This window comes from Thunnus maccoyii, chromosome 1, assembly GCF_910596095.1.
Source record: "Thunnus maccoyii chromosome 1, fThuMac1.1, whole genome shotgun sequence".
NCBI classification, from domain to species: Eukaryota; Metazoa; Chordata; class Actinopteri; order Scombriformes; family Scombridae; genus Thunnus; species Thunnus maccoyii.
In genome coordinates, this window is record NC_056533.1 from 32046194 (window position 1) to 32063378 (window position 17185).

Sequence of the window (17185 nt, forward strand, 5' to 3'; positions counted from 1 at the left end):
CTTTCGAGTGCGGGGGTGTTAGGCTAACGTTAACGATATTGGCCTTGTTTGGATTGACCATGAAGCTAATCTCACCTCTACATCCCGTTTGTAAATGTATTATTAATATTTGAAAGCTAGCAAGTGAACGATTTGTACCTTAAAATATGTTAAATGTTAGCCAATGTTTACATGCTGAACTTGTAGCTGCGTTTGTTTGTCTAATTGACTGCAAGTCTGGTAAACTAACTAACTTGGCTAATGTTAGCAGTAAGTCTATGATCGAAACAACCACGACAATGACCATAAACAGTGTCAATACAAAACTTGTCAGGTGTCCTCTTTCAAGTGTTTAAGTTACATAACACGATTGCGAAATGACGCTAATGGAATAAAGTGTCAGTTAACTAACAAACTAACTAACGAACTAGTTACCGAGTCTAATTGCAAATTAGATAATTTAGCTTGATTAAAAAAAGCTGCTAGGCTGTGATAGTTTGGTCTTATAGTTTTGCCTTTGCTGAATATGCCTGGTTGTAGTGTGTGTGTGTGTGTGTGTGTGACTCTCACGATTGTAACTAAAAGCCCTGCAATGTACTAACACTCCATTGCAAGTAAAAGTCCTGCATGAAAAATCCGACTTAAGCAAAAGTACATAAGTATTAGTAGCAAAATGTAGTAAAAGTAGTAGTTTGGTCCCTCTGACTGATATATTATTGTATATGACATCATTAGATTATTAATACTGAAGCATCAGTGTTAGAGCAGCATGTTACTGTTGTGGCTGCTGGCAGTGGAGTTAGTTTCAACTACTTTACATAGGCTACAGTTGGCCAGTTTAGTCCAGTGCTTCCCAACCTAGGGGTCGGACCCCTCCAAAGGGTCACCAGATAAATCTGAGGGGTCGTGAGATGATTAAGTTTTTTATACACAAATCTGTTTTCAGTTTTTGGACTTTTTCTCTAATCTTTGATTTTTGCTGAAATATTGGATCATTTGAACGTTTATTGAAATGAAAGCATGTGAGAAGTTTAGAGGGAAAAATCACTATTTGGTGGAGCTGTTAACAACTCACAGACATCTGAAATGTGACTCCGACTACACACTGCTTTTTATAAGATGTCAAAAAGTTTGGAAACCACTGGTTTCATCTTTAACAATGTGTTGTATTTTCAAAGCTTGTTATATTATCCATTGTGTCAAATCTTCATCTGAAAAGTAACTAAAACTATCAAATAAAGAGTGGAGTAGAAAGTACAATATTTCCCTCTGAAAAGTAGTGGAGTCAAAGTATAAAGTAGCATCAGATGGAAATACTCAAGTACAAGTACCTCAAAATTGTACTACAGTACTTCACTTAAGTAAATGTACTTAGTAACTTTCCACCACTGGTTCCTAAACATCCATGGTACATGGTAAGTGAAAACACCTGCGTACCCACACAGGTGTTTTTCCTCGATTAGTCCTCTGTGTGGGCGTGTACAGACTCGACATCTGTTGCACCTGCTGCCAGACTTGCATCTTGATCACTTTTATTAGTTTGGCAACCTCATATAATTCCCAGCACAGCTCCACCCACCCTCAACCTGAGGAAGAGGTCCCTAGTCAGAAGAAGTGAAAACATCTGGGAGTGTGTACATGGCCTTGAAACACTGGATGTACTTCTTCTTCCATCTGTGTCGTTGTGGGAACTTCGATTCATTTTTGGGGCGGTGGCTCCTGAAAGCACTGACTCTTGATTTCACACCAAGTTGTTGCTGAGTATGGTTGTTAGTTTTTGCTTCACCGGAGAGAGTTACATCCGTTGGTACTCTGTGACTTTATGAAAAGGACGTTTCCCACTCAATCGTGCTGACTACTATATTTGTACACTGATATTTGGTTTACTCACTGGTAGGCATTTCTGAACACATACATGCCGCAGTTTTCTCACCATCCGTTCACCAATTTGGTTGCTGACAGTGATAATAATTGGGACGTTCCTAAAGTCCAAATTGATGTAAATACATTGTTAGTTTTGTCCAACCAATGGCTGAAAACCCAAAGGTGTGAAGACTAGTTTATCTGAAGTTTATATAAAGCTTCATCAGTCTGAGTTAGTCATATCAAGTGGATATCTGCCACATTTATAGTCTTTTTAGCATCAAATTCCCTCTTTGTGTTTCCTCGGACAGTGTTTCCCTGTTGAGCTGCGGTGGAAGTATACAAAAGAGGGACTTTGGCATTAATGGGACTAACATTGAAAGATATCGACTTGATTTGACAAACGGCCAAAATACACCGGGCATGGACATGGCGTGACATGTCTGTCACAGCAGGTCCCTCCAACAGGTAAAAACTACATACCTCATTGTAACAGGGACAATGCGAAGCAACAGTCAGGTTCTTTTTATATTGCATATTAAAATAAATCAATCAAATCAACGTGTATCCATGATCCTGTAGTTAAAACGATATAGTTAATTCATTCAGTACCAGTTAATATAGCCTACGCTTCCAAACCCTGCATAACCAACTGCATTATCACTTGGCAAAACTCAATATGCATGCAGTGACGGAGACTGAGTCGGTGTAGCAGGTAGAAAACCCCGCTCCGCTCTGTCTACGTGATGTACTACATCCATGCCTGGTGTATTTCAGCTGTGATGCCGAGTTCACGCTACATGATTTTAGCCCAGATTTTCTACTCCCAAACAGTTTTGGGAGATCATAAACCCCAGATTTGAGGCAAATTGGCGTCGGTTTGGTGCTTGTTCAAAGACACGATCCAAGAGCTCGCCAATGCCTCACAGTTGCCCCGAAAGATATCAAGCAGACTAAATATCTGGACCTGTCCGGGAGTCCAAATGCTGTAGTGGCTGGATGATAGTTTCTATCAGAATACATACACCACAATACGAACAGGCAGCTACCTACGTTTTCATTGCATAAATATTTATTGACGCGCATGGCATTGTCATTTCCTGTGTCACTTCTTACGTGTGTTTTTCGTGACAAAGCGTAGTTTGGAGGCCAGACAGACTCATCTGGGATTCCTCCCGGTGAAAGATCTTGGAATGAAAAAAATCTTGTAATATGTGACCTCGTGTCACCAATCAGTCATGTAGAGTCCAAACCTCAATGACTTCAAGATTCCCGATTAAAAGACAGAAGGTTGTATAGAGTGAACAGTACTACAGCAATCTGACGACTTTGAAAGTCATGTAATGTGTCATTGGCATAATTTGGTTGACTGAAGCTTCATATTAGCGTCAGATAATCTTTTTTAAATATATTTTTGCTCAGAAGGAGGCTTGTGGATTTTGTCCCCCATCACTTACGCCGTCAGTGCATTATAAAGGGATCTTCTAATGGTCAGTGTGAACAGGAGGAATGATTACAGCAGGAAAAACTTATTTCACCATTCATTCACCCAACGATTGTTTTAAGACAGACTTGAAAACCTGTAAACCCATCAAACAGCAAGATACTGTTGTGGAATTACAAATGTAGTCAGATTGATGAAGGGCTGAACTGACTAGTTGACATGAGAAATAAAAGAACTTCTCTAGTCTTTTTAGTTGGACAGTAAGGTCTAATACTGTGAGTTATAATCAACTATCTGTGGTTATAATAATAACTTTATTTGTAGCACCTTTCGTACAAAAAATGCCGCTCAAAGTGCTTTACAACAAGAAATTACATGCACCAAGTGTTTTACATGAAAAGGACATAAAAGCATGTGGAAAAACATTGATGTAACATAAGATGGAAAATAAAATAAAACCCTCTTGATAAAGAGAAACTAAAATACATACAATGCATACTGAATAATGATCAAAGAATAAAATATGATAAAAAAAAAAAACAGTTATAGCATAGAATACGTCAAATGTATAAAATAAAGTAAAATATAACATTTAAAAAAATAAATGACCAAAACAGACCATCGTCAGTTTTGTGGCATTTCTCTACACATTTTGCCATTTCATGTGTATCACATACTACACACAGCACGTGTGAATATGATATGATTGATAATCTGGGGATGAGAAAAACTTGATATCAAATTGAATCAAATCTCTCGGTTTTGTTCAGCGCTTTATCGATTTTTGTTGGCGCTTTTAATTCACTCCCAGCCGTCTATGACAACACGCACATGAACAAAGGTGACTGACTGATAAGACGCGGGGGACATTGGACTTGAACAGAGAGATCAGGGTGAGGACGACATCAGGTCACAGGCAAAGTAGAAAAGGTTTTTACAACCGCAGATTTTGAATTCACCCAATAAAACCTGCCAGCTGTTTTTGCCAGTTAGCTATTGTCTGTTGAACAAATACATAGAAAACAGCTTGTTTCACTTCAAAACGACCAGAAATCTCATGATCCTCTACGCTGACAGGGCGTTTGACATATTGATTCGCAGTTTCTCAATATGTGAATATTGGACCTGTTCTGAATCTTGATAACTCTGTGTGATAGTCCTTTCTCTTTCAGTTCAATTATTGATGCATTTAATATAGATGTAATATTAGTTTATTGAGTGTTTTTTTGGGGGTTTTTTGGGTGACGTTTTTGGAAGAAGGGCTTTGAATGGGGACAACCCTTACAGATTGGAGTCTCGGGGCAGTTGGACCCCAACGCTGGTTATATTTTGATGGGGAGAACTTGAGAGAAGATCGGGGTCATCTACAGGTGTCTCGTATGTTTTGAGGCAAACGGGGCTCCTTAAATTCTCAAACAGGAAAAGGCTGGAGCACCACAGTCCTGTGGGGATTTCAGAGCCATGCAAACGACCTATAGTAACCTCTTGTGTTCCCTCTTTCACCCTCCCTCCCTCCCTCCCTCCCTCCCTCCTCCCTCCTCTCTCTCTCTCTCTGTTTTCCCTCTTGTCTCCCATAGGGCACTGTAGAAAGGGACTCGTCTTCTTTCCTACTCCACTCTCTTCAAGATATCAAGTCATTAAACTTCCGCTCAATAAGTCACAGAGGTTTTGGCATCCTCAAGGCTCATCAGTTAAGCAAGTCCTCCATCAGCGCAGGGATATCGACAGACTGAGGTTGCGGACTCACGGGCAAGATGAATAGGCGATAAATAAGACATCAACTCCAGAGGTAAGGTCAGTCCAGTGCTATGCCTGTCACACAGTCAACTGTGGCAGATTCATTTCAGCTCAATATCAATCTGTATCAAAATGTTGTGCTTTTATTTTAGTATAAACCAGTGTTGTATTATCTAAGAACAAAAAATGTAATTGTACACAGATTTTTTCTACTTTTCTGTGGAAATCTGTGGAAATAAGTGGAAAAATATAAAACCTTTTTTGGTAAACACTCTTTCTGAATTTCACATTTTTTTTACAGCACATATGCTGCCAAATGCTGACATAGTTACTTTAAAAAACATAGCGTTAGTCATAGTCATGCTTTGCTTCATTTCGGTACAGTATTATGCAACATTAAGTGAACACAGTCATAACTGCTATTATGAATAAAGCCAAAAAAAACCCACCTTCACATTTTAGGCCCACATTAGCGCGGCCTTCATCACCAGCTCCTGCGTGAAAGCTTTTATCTGGGTGTGCAACAGTACCGCTTTACTACTTTACTGTGATATCTGGAAGCCTATTAGTCGCGCTCGTCGCCACTACCTCCATCATAACCGCTTCATGTGTTCCGGTGAACAAAACCTGATCAGTGTTATGTAATTTAAGACAGTCGTGTGTGTGTGTGTAATCACTGTTGCTCTTTCGTTTTCTTTGAACTGTTTAGTGTTGAGCTTGACACAATAATATGAACGACTGTAAACTGCACAGCAATAGAAGTCAAGCAAGAAATACTGTGATTTTTGTGAGGGTTGTATTGAGTAATCTTGGTAACTTTTTTTGTCTATGGCGTTTGATTGACAGGCATGACAGTAAGTTTTAGAAATCGCTACCAAGCTGGCACCTACCGTCAGCTTTACAGAGCACGTGCCCTGTTTTGTTAACAATCGGAGTGATAGTGGGTAATTATATCCTGTATTTTACAGACAAAAAAAGGTGATATCAGCCTTTTAGTTCTGTGTCTGCCTCTGTCACCCACGCATACAAACACACACACACTTAACACAGGTGCAAATTCAATGAATGACACTATTAGCAAACAGCTCAGCTTCACTGCTCAAAAGATGTTAATAGCAATGGAAAACTTCAAGGATTTCAAGGAACGAAATTAAGATTGTTCAGGTCCCAGTGCGTCAAAGTATATTCCGATTGTGCGTGTATGTATTTAGTAGGGTAAATTAGAATAGACAGAGTAGTCGATATCCTACAACCCTGAACAGATATGTAGTTTATCATCTTTTAAAAAATGAACAGCTATAACAACTCTTCATTTTTGAGAACATTATAGACAATGTAAAAAGTTTTTTAAGAGTTATACGTCCATATTCCAAACAATACTTCAGAACATAAGCCGGTTTCATGATGTGTAAATGTGTATTTGTTCGGATAAAGCTGTCTCAGTATTGGTACGACTGTCTTGCGGGTTCATCGATGCATCATTGAAGTGCACAAAATCGATCGCCAGCAGGGGCAGCAGAATGTCATCGTAAGCGTCTCATAAGTTGTGATTGATTAGCATGTTTTTACTCTGTGGGTCGACACACTGCTTATGCATTTTGTTAAATTGTGAAATCTTGCAGAAGCGGCGGCCTTTGTCTTTATTAAGGTGATAATAAACATAAGCTGGCGATCAAGCGCTAAACAGAAGAGCCAGTTTTGAGGCACATTTTGATTTTAACACCCCGTACGATGATACTCTTCGCTTATTGTCCCGGGCAAACAACGTTCATAATGTTTTCATCTTTCCTCAGTGCTCTGAGAGCAAAGAGAGAATAAAAACAAACAATACAGTAAAAATCAAATACATTTAGGAACTGTGCAAGAAACAGCTCGATACTAGTTTGGATGTGGACATTTTGTCAGAGTCTGTAAAGATAAAATTAGGATTGGGTTTGCTGTGATTCACCAGAGATGATAGAAGTTTGTCAATCGTTATCACTTCCTTTTCAGTCTCTGACTGTATCAGACTATTTTTGGCATTTTGCTTCAAGGCCAATTTAGTATTCTCGTGATTTCCAGAGAATTTACTTCTGTCATGATCAATTTCACAACATCATATCATATGTACGGTGATGCATTTTTAAAAAAAATCAAAAATATCACCCACTGTAGATGTAATAAATGTAATGAATTTGTCATAAAACTGGGGTGAAGTATTGTGCTACATCATATCACAGTACAATAATGATAAAAAAACAAAGAGGTAACGTGCAGCTAAATTACTGAAACAGTGTGAATCAATTTTTTAAACCTTTGAACAGATATTTTAGATATAATTTAGAACTTTTTTTTTTTAATCAGAAGAAATTACAGAAGGCTTTTTCTGTTTAAACTTGGTTTTCCTTGTTGTAGGCTGGTTAAGAATAGCCAAAAATCATGCAAGTGTCTCTGCTGAATCAGTTTCCTGAAATGCATCCATACGCGGCACATGACAAACTTTCATTTCTGCTTTTACAGCTAGTTGGCTTTCTTGCACACATGTTATTGGCAGGATCTGGGTCCAATTCAAGACTTCTTATGTTTAAGATCTTTCTAAGAAATGTATCATCCTGTGTGAGATCATAATAATTATCCTGTCATCGAACTACATCCCTGTTTTGAATATGTACACAGCCAGCCACAGTCACACGTTCTACCCACAGTATTGGCAGTGTATCGCACTTTATCACACTGCTTCAATATGTATGTCTGTTGAGTTTATGCCATTTTGTTATTGCGGGGAACCCTACTGAAGTGGAAATTAATTCAAGTTTAGGTTGAACACAGAGTTACTTATAACTGTATAATGCAGCAGGACAGCAGTCAGAGTCTCATACTTTAAAGTATGTCACAGGAGATTGCAAACAGTGTCTATGTCTGCCTCTTAATTGCAAAATCTTTACCACCTTGTTGACTACATACAGTATAAACAGGCATACTACTGTGAAAGAAAATAGAGCCAAAGAAAACAGGCTGAGGTATTTGTGAAACTTGTGTGGAACTTGTGTCCCAGACTAAGACTTTTCTGGGTTTAAGGTCAGTCTAAAATTGGCTGTCATCCAGGTGCACGTAGTTGACGGACCGACATTCAGACCTCCTGCGTCAGCTAACATCTACGGCACCTTGAAGTGCCGCCGTTCAGCGAGACACGAAGTCCTCTGTACAATCCGAGGGAGCTCAGTTGTAATCATTACATCTGATTGTTATTTTTATTGCACAGGTACACGTTGATTTCGTAATGACAAGCTGCTGTGCAGAAGATGTCCACGCTGTCTGTGACTGATATCCCAGATGTTGGTCATGGTAAGAGGAACTACTTTTTCTTACATGTATTTATCCACTTTGTCAGCTCAAACTAGGGCATGTTCAAGTTCTCTATGTACATCTCTTTGTGCTATGCCACAGAGTTTGTATAATTTTCTTATTGTATGAGTGAGTATCCATTCTGGTCTTTTTTTATTCTATTATCTATTATTTTGTCCAGCTAAAAGGAACATCTTGATGTATAATGAAATCAAGCTCATTCATAGACGTCTGCGGAATCAGTTTCCTGAAAAGCTCACAACAAACTTTCATTTTTTAAGCCTCAAACCAAAGAGTGGTTTCCGCTGAAATTGTGAACTGTAAGCTTCACAAAAGTAGTATTAACCACGTGAGTGTTGCATAATATGTATCATATCCTTCAGCTGACGAACAACAAAGTTTATTCTCGACACTTGTCACAATTAAGACGGATGGAAACAAAATCTTGCAGGATAATACAAGTTTTGTTTTGAATGTGGTGTTTGAATGTGAGCGGGTTGGTGTCCCCCTCTGTCAGATGAGAGTAAGGTGTTTGACGGGGCCTCAGAGCTGCAGCTGGACTGCATGGTCGAGGAGAGCGGCGGAAGCACCGCAATGAAGCACGAAAGCCTGCTGTCGCTGGCCGATCTCTCCCAGCCAGACGACTTCCCCGTGCCCGCTCACAATGGCCCTTCACTGACCGAGATGAGCAGCCCTCTGCCGATAGAGCCGAACGACATCAAGCTCGATCCAGCTGCAGGCGACACATCTGCCAGCATAGGTGAGAGAAAACTATTTACTTTTAAGTAGTTTCAGTACACGACTTTTGACAAGTTTGCAAATCATTCCTTGAGTGGGTGTAGGGGGGTAAACGCTCCACTGGGGTCATCAGGTGAGCGCCCTCTTGCCTTAGTGTTTTTTGTCGATAGGCCCCACGCAGCAACAAAACTTCCCGAGGATCAGTGGAGTCCAGGTTTCTTCTGTCAATGATTCAGTCCTGTTCATGCGTACTGTAAATCATAACCAGCAGCGACAGAACTTCAGACGGATCAGTGGAGTTCAGGGTTCTTCTGTCAATGATTCAATACTGAATTGAATACAGTCTATATGGGATGTCTCTGAAAAATATAACTAAAATAAATGGCCTTTTTTTTTTTAGAGGAAGTGTCCAGTTACTTGTCTCTGGAATAATCAATGTGCAGTTTCTGTAATAATACTACTTTGGTCACTGGTATTAGTCAATGTCATTGAGGGCATCACTATTCTGATAATGAAAAAAATGTTTGTTACTTATGAGTTTTGGTTAAGATGCGTTAAAACGGGGCTAAAATACTTATATGGCTGTGTGTGCGTGGCTGCGGCTTGTCTCTTCATGTATGTCTACGTAACTGGTGTGACAACTTCCATAGACTAGACCAACCAGTAGCTTTCCTGCAAATCCCTCCTCTTAATCTCAGACATGTTTCCCCACGTATTGTCTCTTTTCACAGACTAGTTTGAACGTTTCCTTTGAAATCTCTATCTTAGTTGCAGAATGAGGTTTTCAGATGCATTTAGACAGAGATACACAGAGGTACTAGTTTATTAGGTTCACTGTAAAACTCCTCCTTTCACTAGCTCTGCCAAAAAATTGTTTTACTCATGTATATTAATGTGGGTCAACATAAAAATAATGTTGAATCAGCACATCCCTGACACATTTTTAACGAAGCCTGACCTTATGTTGGGTTAGATTGGATTAGATTAAACAGGTTTGATAATGAAATGGTAACTCTGAGTATTTGTGATGTTCGAAAATTTCTCGTCACAGTTTATTCTGAGATAAAATACGTTTTTTGATTTCGTAGACATGTTTTGCTTTGAATGTGCTGACAATCGGGAGTCAGGATAGCTAACTTGCATTGCACAGTACATCTTGCATTACATACTTGCAAATTTGCCTTCAGAGTTTTTCTCTTACTGAAATCATCTTGAACAACATGTTTTTGAAGCCATAATTTAAGTCTATGTTCTTAACGTGCTTTATCAACTCTCTTTCTCACTTTACATGTGTGTAGATGGTCAGCCAGTAAAGAGAAAGAAGGGTCCTGCACCGAAGATGCTGGGTAACGAAGTGTGCAGCGTATGCGGTGACAAGGCCTCTGGTTTCCACTATAACGTGCTAAGTTGTGAGGGCTGCAAAGGCTTCTTCCGACGCAGCGTCATCAAGAGCGCCCAATACTCCTGCAAGAACAACGGCCGCTGCGAAATGGACATGTACATGCGCCGCAAGTGCCAGCAGTGCCGTCTGCGCAAGTGCCGGGAGGCCGGCATGCTAGAGCAGTGTGAGTTTTCTGTATGCTAAATGAATCAGAGCTAAGAAAAATTAGATTCCACTTCATTTTGGTCTGTTTGGGTTTGCAGAGTAAAAAAATAATGACAATGAAATAAGGACATCCTCTCAAACTTGGGGATCGAACTTTAGTCGAGATCTGCTTCCTCTTTGACCCGTAGGTGTGCTCTCCGAGGAGCAGATCAGACTGAAGAAGATGAAGAAGCAGCATGACGAGGAAACGGCCCGCACGTCCACAGTGGTCACCCCCACCCCTCCACAGGAAGCAGCCACACTGGATCCACAACAGCAGGAGATGATTGAGAAGCTGGTGGCTATGCAGAAGCAATGCAACAAGAGGTCCTTCCTTGACCGACCAAAAGTGACGGTAAACGAATATCTCAGAGGATAGATTTGTTCTAATCTAACATTATTAACCAAATAATAACCTGTGGTTTTCTTTCATATTTACTGGAGAGCTAAAATATCAATACGCAACTTCACCAAGCACTCACCTTCTAATGATATTGTGTTTAGTTTACAGTAACAAAAGGGACTATTTCACTCAAAGTAATGAAACTGATTGCAAACTAAATGACAAACCCTGAAAAGTTTATGAATTATATTAATTTTGAAGAAGTTGAAATTTACAGAGATCATAACTTTAAACTACAACAACATCTGCAGTCAAATTTCTTGTGTGTGTTTTGCTGATTTTGGTTTTGGCATCTTTGCTGTTCAGATTCATCTGTTGAACCCAGAAGATTCTGTCTCCTGCTTTGGTGTTTGGATACATATCAATCCTAACCAATTAAATAATTTGTCTGTGTGTGCACGTTTTTTTTTTTTTTTTGTGTGTGTGTGTGCGTCCAACAGCCGTGGCCACAGAGTCAGGACTTACAGAACAGAGAAGTGCGTCAGCAGCGTTTCGCCCACTTCACTGAGCTAGCGATCATGTCGGTGCAGGAGATAGTGGATTTTGCTAAGCAGCTTCCTGGATTCCTCGAGCTCACGAGAGAGGACCAGATCGCTCTGCTGAAGACGTCCACGATTGAGGTTTGTCATGATTTTATCAAGAGATGTTGTTTCTTCACTGATTAGTCTGGATGTAAGGCATCGTAACTGTAAATAAGTGATTTCTAGTCAACGCTTTTTTTGATAATGTATGATACAAATGTGAGTCAACCTCTGTGTCGTTGCCTAGGAAACTCTTGATACGATGTGAGTGCCGCTGCTGTCAGAGTGCCTTTTTAAATTACTGCAGAGTAAGAGCGAGAGCATATGGGATGCAGGTTAGCTAATGGTACCACTGAAAGAAAAAGCTCTAACACAGGGGACAAATATAACCACATATCTTCAAAGTTTTTCTCCAAAACTCTGGAGCCCAGCAAAAATACATATGGGGAAGAAGGGATCGTGACAGAAGTGAGAGAAGTGAGAGGGGCCAATTGAGGGGGGGAGCTCAAGCTTATTTTTATGCAATAAAGGCAGCTTATTAAGTCATCCTCTCCTTGTGACCTGACCACACAAATATGCCATCCCGTGCCCCTTGTCTCTTTAGGGTTTTTTCGGTGCGTACCACCAGGCTAGGGGAAACACTGGAGCTAAATGTAGAAACTTCAAAAAGAAAAAACTATGGTACTCAACCATGACACTCTACTACAACTCCATAATTTCAAAATATGGTATGAAGTGCATAATCCAGTTTTAGCATACAACAATATGCTAAATAAGTTAGTAATACGCTTTTTAAAATGGATAGCACCTATAGGAATTCTGCTCCTCAACATTGCTGTTATGAAAAACTTTGAATATCTCTGCATATCAGTTTGTCTTAGTTTGGGTTTATATCAGTATTCCTCTCACAAAGATGTGTTTGTCTTCCTCAGATTATGCTGCTGGAGACATCTCGGAGATACAACCCTGCCATCGATAGCATTACGTTTCTGAAGGATTTCAGCTATAATAAGGAGGATTTCGCGAAAGCAGGTGGATTTGCTTATTTATGTCTGTCAAATGTTTATGCACGATATGAAAATGAAGTATCACTTAAGACGACTGCCTGTAGTCCATCTGTTTTATAGTCTGTTTGAAAAGACTTTGCCAGGTTATGCATAGTTTGTTTTTGCAGAGTTTTTGACTTTATGCAAATAGTCACCACTATTTTCTAATACAAGAAGACCTGAACTATCGCCGCCTTCACAGTTCAGATATTAAATGCAAGACAATAAACTGATAAATGTTTTTTTAATCTCAAGAAAAAAGTGTGTGTTTGATATGACCTGCTTCTACATTGATGCTGCTGAGAACCTCATGTTTCCTTTGTCCCTCTCTCCACTTTCACCTCCTCAGGGCTTCAGTTTGAGTTCATCAACCCCATCTTTGAGTTTTCAAAAGGAATGAACGACCTGCAGCTGGACGAGGCCGAATATGCCCTGCTAATTGCCATCAACATATTCTCTGCAGGTAGGAATTCATAAACCAAGAATAGAAACCCTGCAGTAAACACACTCAGAATTAATACTGTTTTTTTTACCAAAACATTCTCCAATACTCTGTTATAAAAGATATCAACAGATGCCTAAATGTTTCATGTGCTAAACACCGTTTAGATCGGCCGAATGTGCAGGATCATGATCTCGTGGAGAGGCTGCAACAACCGTACGTGGACGCTCTGCGCTCTTACATCATGATAAAGAGACCAAATGTAAGTGCCCAGGGGTTCACGTAACCTCTTCTCTTGTGACCAACAGTATGTCAACATCACTTGGTTGTCATCATCACAACAAGCACATTGGGTCAGGGCTGAGGTTTCACCTTTTTTTTTTTTTTTTTATAAGGATAGGTGGGTGGAGTGTTGTTGCTAGAGCAGAAATTGATTTTACTGGAATGAAACCACTAAACGTAAACCAACTAATCCTGTATTTTCCTCCTGTAACAGTTCAACATAATAAGTCACTCCTAGACATGTTACTGTTAAGTTATAAGTCCTCCTCTTCTTTCTTAGTATTATTTTAAGAAATTGTTGTTTTCCTCAGGATCACTTGATGTTCCCCCGTATGCTGATGAAGCTGGTGAGTCTTCGTACACTAAGTAGCGTCCACTCGGAGCAGGTTTTCGCCCTACGCCTCCAAGACAAGAAGCTTCCCCCGCTGCTCTCTGAAATCTGGGATGTCAACGAGTGACTGCAAACCTGATGTCACACTCCGTGGCTTTTTCGAAGCCTGAGACAGACATGGTATCCAGCAGGAACACTGACTCCTCTCTCTGCCCATCTGGTCATGGATTTGTTCTAGGGTTGAGTTGTTTTTCTTTTTTTTTTTTCTTTTTTTTTTTTTTTGTCGTGGGAGGAGAGCCTTTACTGCCCTTTGCTCTCAAACAGACTGTTAAACGGTTTTGTGTTCACGAGGAGAAACACGAACACCAAGTTTTCTTTGAGCCTTTGTTGTTCTTCCTTTTTGTGTTGATGCTGACATGATTGTGGCGATATGAAAATACCAGCATCAGGCTCTTTAAGCCAGTTATCTCTGATTTAATATGTGTTGAAAGTCAATCTTTAGTGCAGTTCTAAACTCATCCTCTTTAACAATTTAAAATCAGAAAGCTCTGAGCAGATTTTAGCTGTTGCTGTCTCAAAAACGTCAGGATTACGGTTGCACATTCAGTCGAAATAGTGATTTTTTTTTTTTTTTATTTTGCAGTCGTGCAATAGGCGGATTGGAAACAGAGTCGGGCTTGAGCAGACCCATATCTGCTGTTCACTTTATTGATGTTAAGATACATGGTAGGCCATCTGGTTGGTATTGTGCATTGTGATATGGCAACTAAAGTTTGTATTTCATTTTGGAGTTAGTGCAGAAATGGAAAGGTCGGTGTAGTTGCTCAGGTAAAGTAATGTGAAGTAGACCTCTGGGAATTAGAGGCGTCTTTAATTTCTATTAGATTACTCACAGTTTTCTTCCAAGTGCATAAGGGACCCTTTTGGTCATTTATAGACGCCCACAAACCTTTTATGTTAAATTGTATATTTATTTTCACAAGAAAAAATGTATAGAGTGCACACATGAAAAATATCCACAACATTGTACAATCACATACTAACGCACAAAGAAGGTAATATTCTACAAGAGCTGATGGTAGTGTGACTGGCACAGGGCCCCCCATTTACAGGAAATGTTGATGTGACTAAATCTTTTTTTTTTTTTACGCAGTGCACTGCTGTCTTGGAATGGATGGTACTGATGTGTCATACAATTCCATGTAAAGATAAAATGTTTTTTTAAAAAAAAAAAGCAATCGAGCTACTATCTGTGACCCTCCTTTCAAATGAATAAAAACCCAAGTTGACAAAGTTGTATTTTTAAAATCAAAATTGAAAGGATCGATCCTGCTAACGTCCTCATCGTCATATGTTCATGTGAGATGTACTTTTACTTATTTCATTACAAAGCAGTACAGCTATTTTTCCTATAGGGGATCTTGATTTGTGATATTATTACTAGTGTTTAGAGGTGTGAGAAATGTATAAACAATGTACATATAGTATGGGAAGGATATAAAGAATTTCACAACCTTTTATTTTTTATAATATACGTTATGAATGATACTGAAGAAAAAAAAAATGTATACCTGAATATCCATCGGAAAACTAACTTGATCTAAAGGTCTACCATTGTCTGAGTATTTTTGCTTGACCAAATACTCGACAACAACAGCTTTAACTGGTCAGATTTTGGGAAACCAATTTACCAAAATCTATATTAACAGGGAGCAGAGAACAACAGGAATGAGTAGAAACATTGAAATTGTAGTAAACATTTATTACTACAGAGATCCAGATGTTTATATTCATGTTATACTTCCCATGCATTCTCCTGTGCAGTGTAAATTTGAAATGCTGCATAAAGGATGATAAAGGAATGTCAATGTAAATTCATCACTGTGCAGTTTTTTTTCCATCTTCATACTCGCGTTTTTTTAGTGGGTTGCAGTTACTTCAAGAGGGCTGAAAAACTGAACAATACATCACCCTGTTGCAGTCTCTTCATTAGCTGTATGTGTAGCTATTTACAGGTATCACCACTGAATATCCATAACCACAAATGTAAAACTGTTATCAGCCCTTTTTTTTGAAAACAAACTGCTCCAACCATTTCAGCTTTTTCACCACTGGCACAAGTTCTTTATTTCACAGCACCACTTAATATCAGACATTATACATAATGTTTATACTTTTGTATAATTTTCATCTACAGTTCCTTGTGGTTTTTAATTAATAAAAACGGCACTTAACGTTAACACATGATAGCTGAAATGGAACATTGACTCTTCACATGAGCACATAAATATTGTACAAACACCCACATCTCACAGTAACACAGGCACAGGTGCTGTCCTCCTCAATTGTATTAACAGGATGGGCCTGGTTTTGATTTGATATGAGATAATTCTGTCCATACGCATTTGATGATCAGATCTAAGGTGTGTTTCAGTAATTTGAATGTTAGACTTGGGAGTCTCTTATTTTTCTTACTTTTTCCACTAACATGTATGTATTACTGTTTTGTTGTTTAATTTAATGAGCTGTTATGATCTCCCAGATGGTCAAAACATATTTTTGAACAGCAGATGTTGTGATGCGTCACAGTAGGAAAAGCACAGGTGTCGCTAATATCATTAATGATGGCTCTGTTCTATTCAGGTGCAACAGTGAGTCAGCATATATAACAGCAGGACCCTGAAACAGAAACGACTAAATGTAATTCAGCCATCATTATTTATTGCTTTTCCTACTGTGACATGTCAAAATGTCTTCTGTGGGGAAACGTCTATTGTTTATACCTCCTGTCCATCGCACAGGACAGGAAATGTGTGTCTCTGAAGCCCAGGCTTAACATAAGATCAAGGGAATACAGCAGCAGTACTTACTAACACAACTCTATTGATGGTAAAAGCATTCATCGGTTGTGTTTGCCAATTTAATCATCTGATGATATGTAAATTAGATTTTTATGTTTTGTGGTGTTGATTAAATGGTCAATTTTTTAAAATCGAGCAGTGGAACATAATTCACTGCTTCTGCCTGGTGCATTATGGGTGAACTCTGGTTGGCTGTGATTTGAATATATTTACATCTTACCCCATGAAAGAACTGTAAATGTGCAAAACGCATTGAGCTCCACCTATTGATGGGAAGTTTTTCCTTCCACATTGTGTACTGTGTCAACAGTAGTATGTTCTTAAATCTGTAGAATCATCACAGAAGCAATGGTTACCAAAGTGTTTTAACCTCTAAAAAAAAAAACACCACCAGATATTTTCTTCTGGTATTGGAAGCATGTTTGATTAATATGAAACTACATTAAAAGTTGCAGTTCCTTTTTTTTAGCTGTATTGCCTGAATTAAGTGTCAAACTTAATATCAGCACTCAAAAGTATAAAAGATCTTCCTGAAGCACTGACAGCCATAAGCAGCATTTTTTTCCCAGTACAGACAGAAGTCAACAGAGAAAATACATTTTCTGACCATGTATTGTATCAAGCCTTTT

The 17185-nt window shown here is 39.1% G+C and overlaps 1 protein-coding gene across 2 annotated transcripts; it reads left to right on the plus strand.

Annotated features, from left to right (window-relative positions):
* Positions 1-4867: 4867 nt before the first annotated feature.
* nr1h3 (nuclear receptor subfamily 1, group H, member 3) lies at positions 4868-16457 on the plus strand. Of its 2 annotated transcripts, none has more exons than XM_042392624.1 (10): positions 4868-5080; positions 8265-8347; positions 8865-9107; positions 10384-10650; positions 10820-11025; positions 11514-11693; positions 12527-12626; positions 12990-13103; positions 13250-13344; positions 13676-16457. In XM_042392624.1, exons 2-10 carry the CDS (start codon positions 8305-8307, stop codon positions 13820-13822), a joined length of 1395 nt encoding a protein of 464 aa, XP_042248558.1. In that variant the 5' UTR covers positions 4868-5080; positions 8265-8304; the 3' UTR covers positions 13823-16457. The 2 variants fall into 2 exon arrangements, with proteins under 2 accessions (XP_042248558.1, XP_042248471.1); XM_042392537.1 differs by having other exon boundaries at positions 4868-5075.
* Positions 16458-17185: the final 728 nt, after the last annotated feature.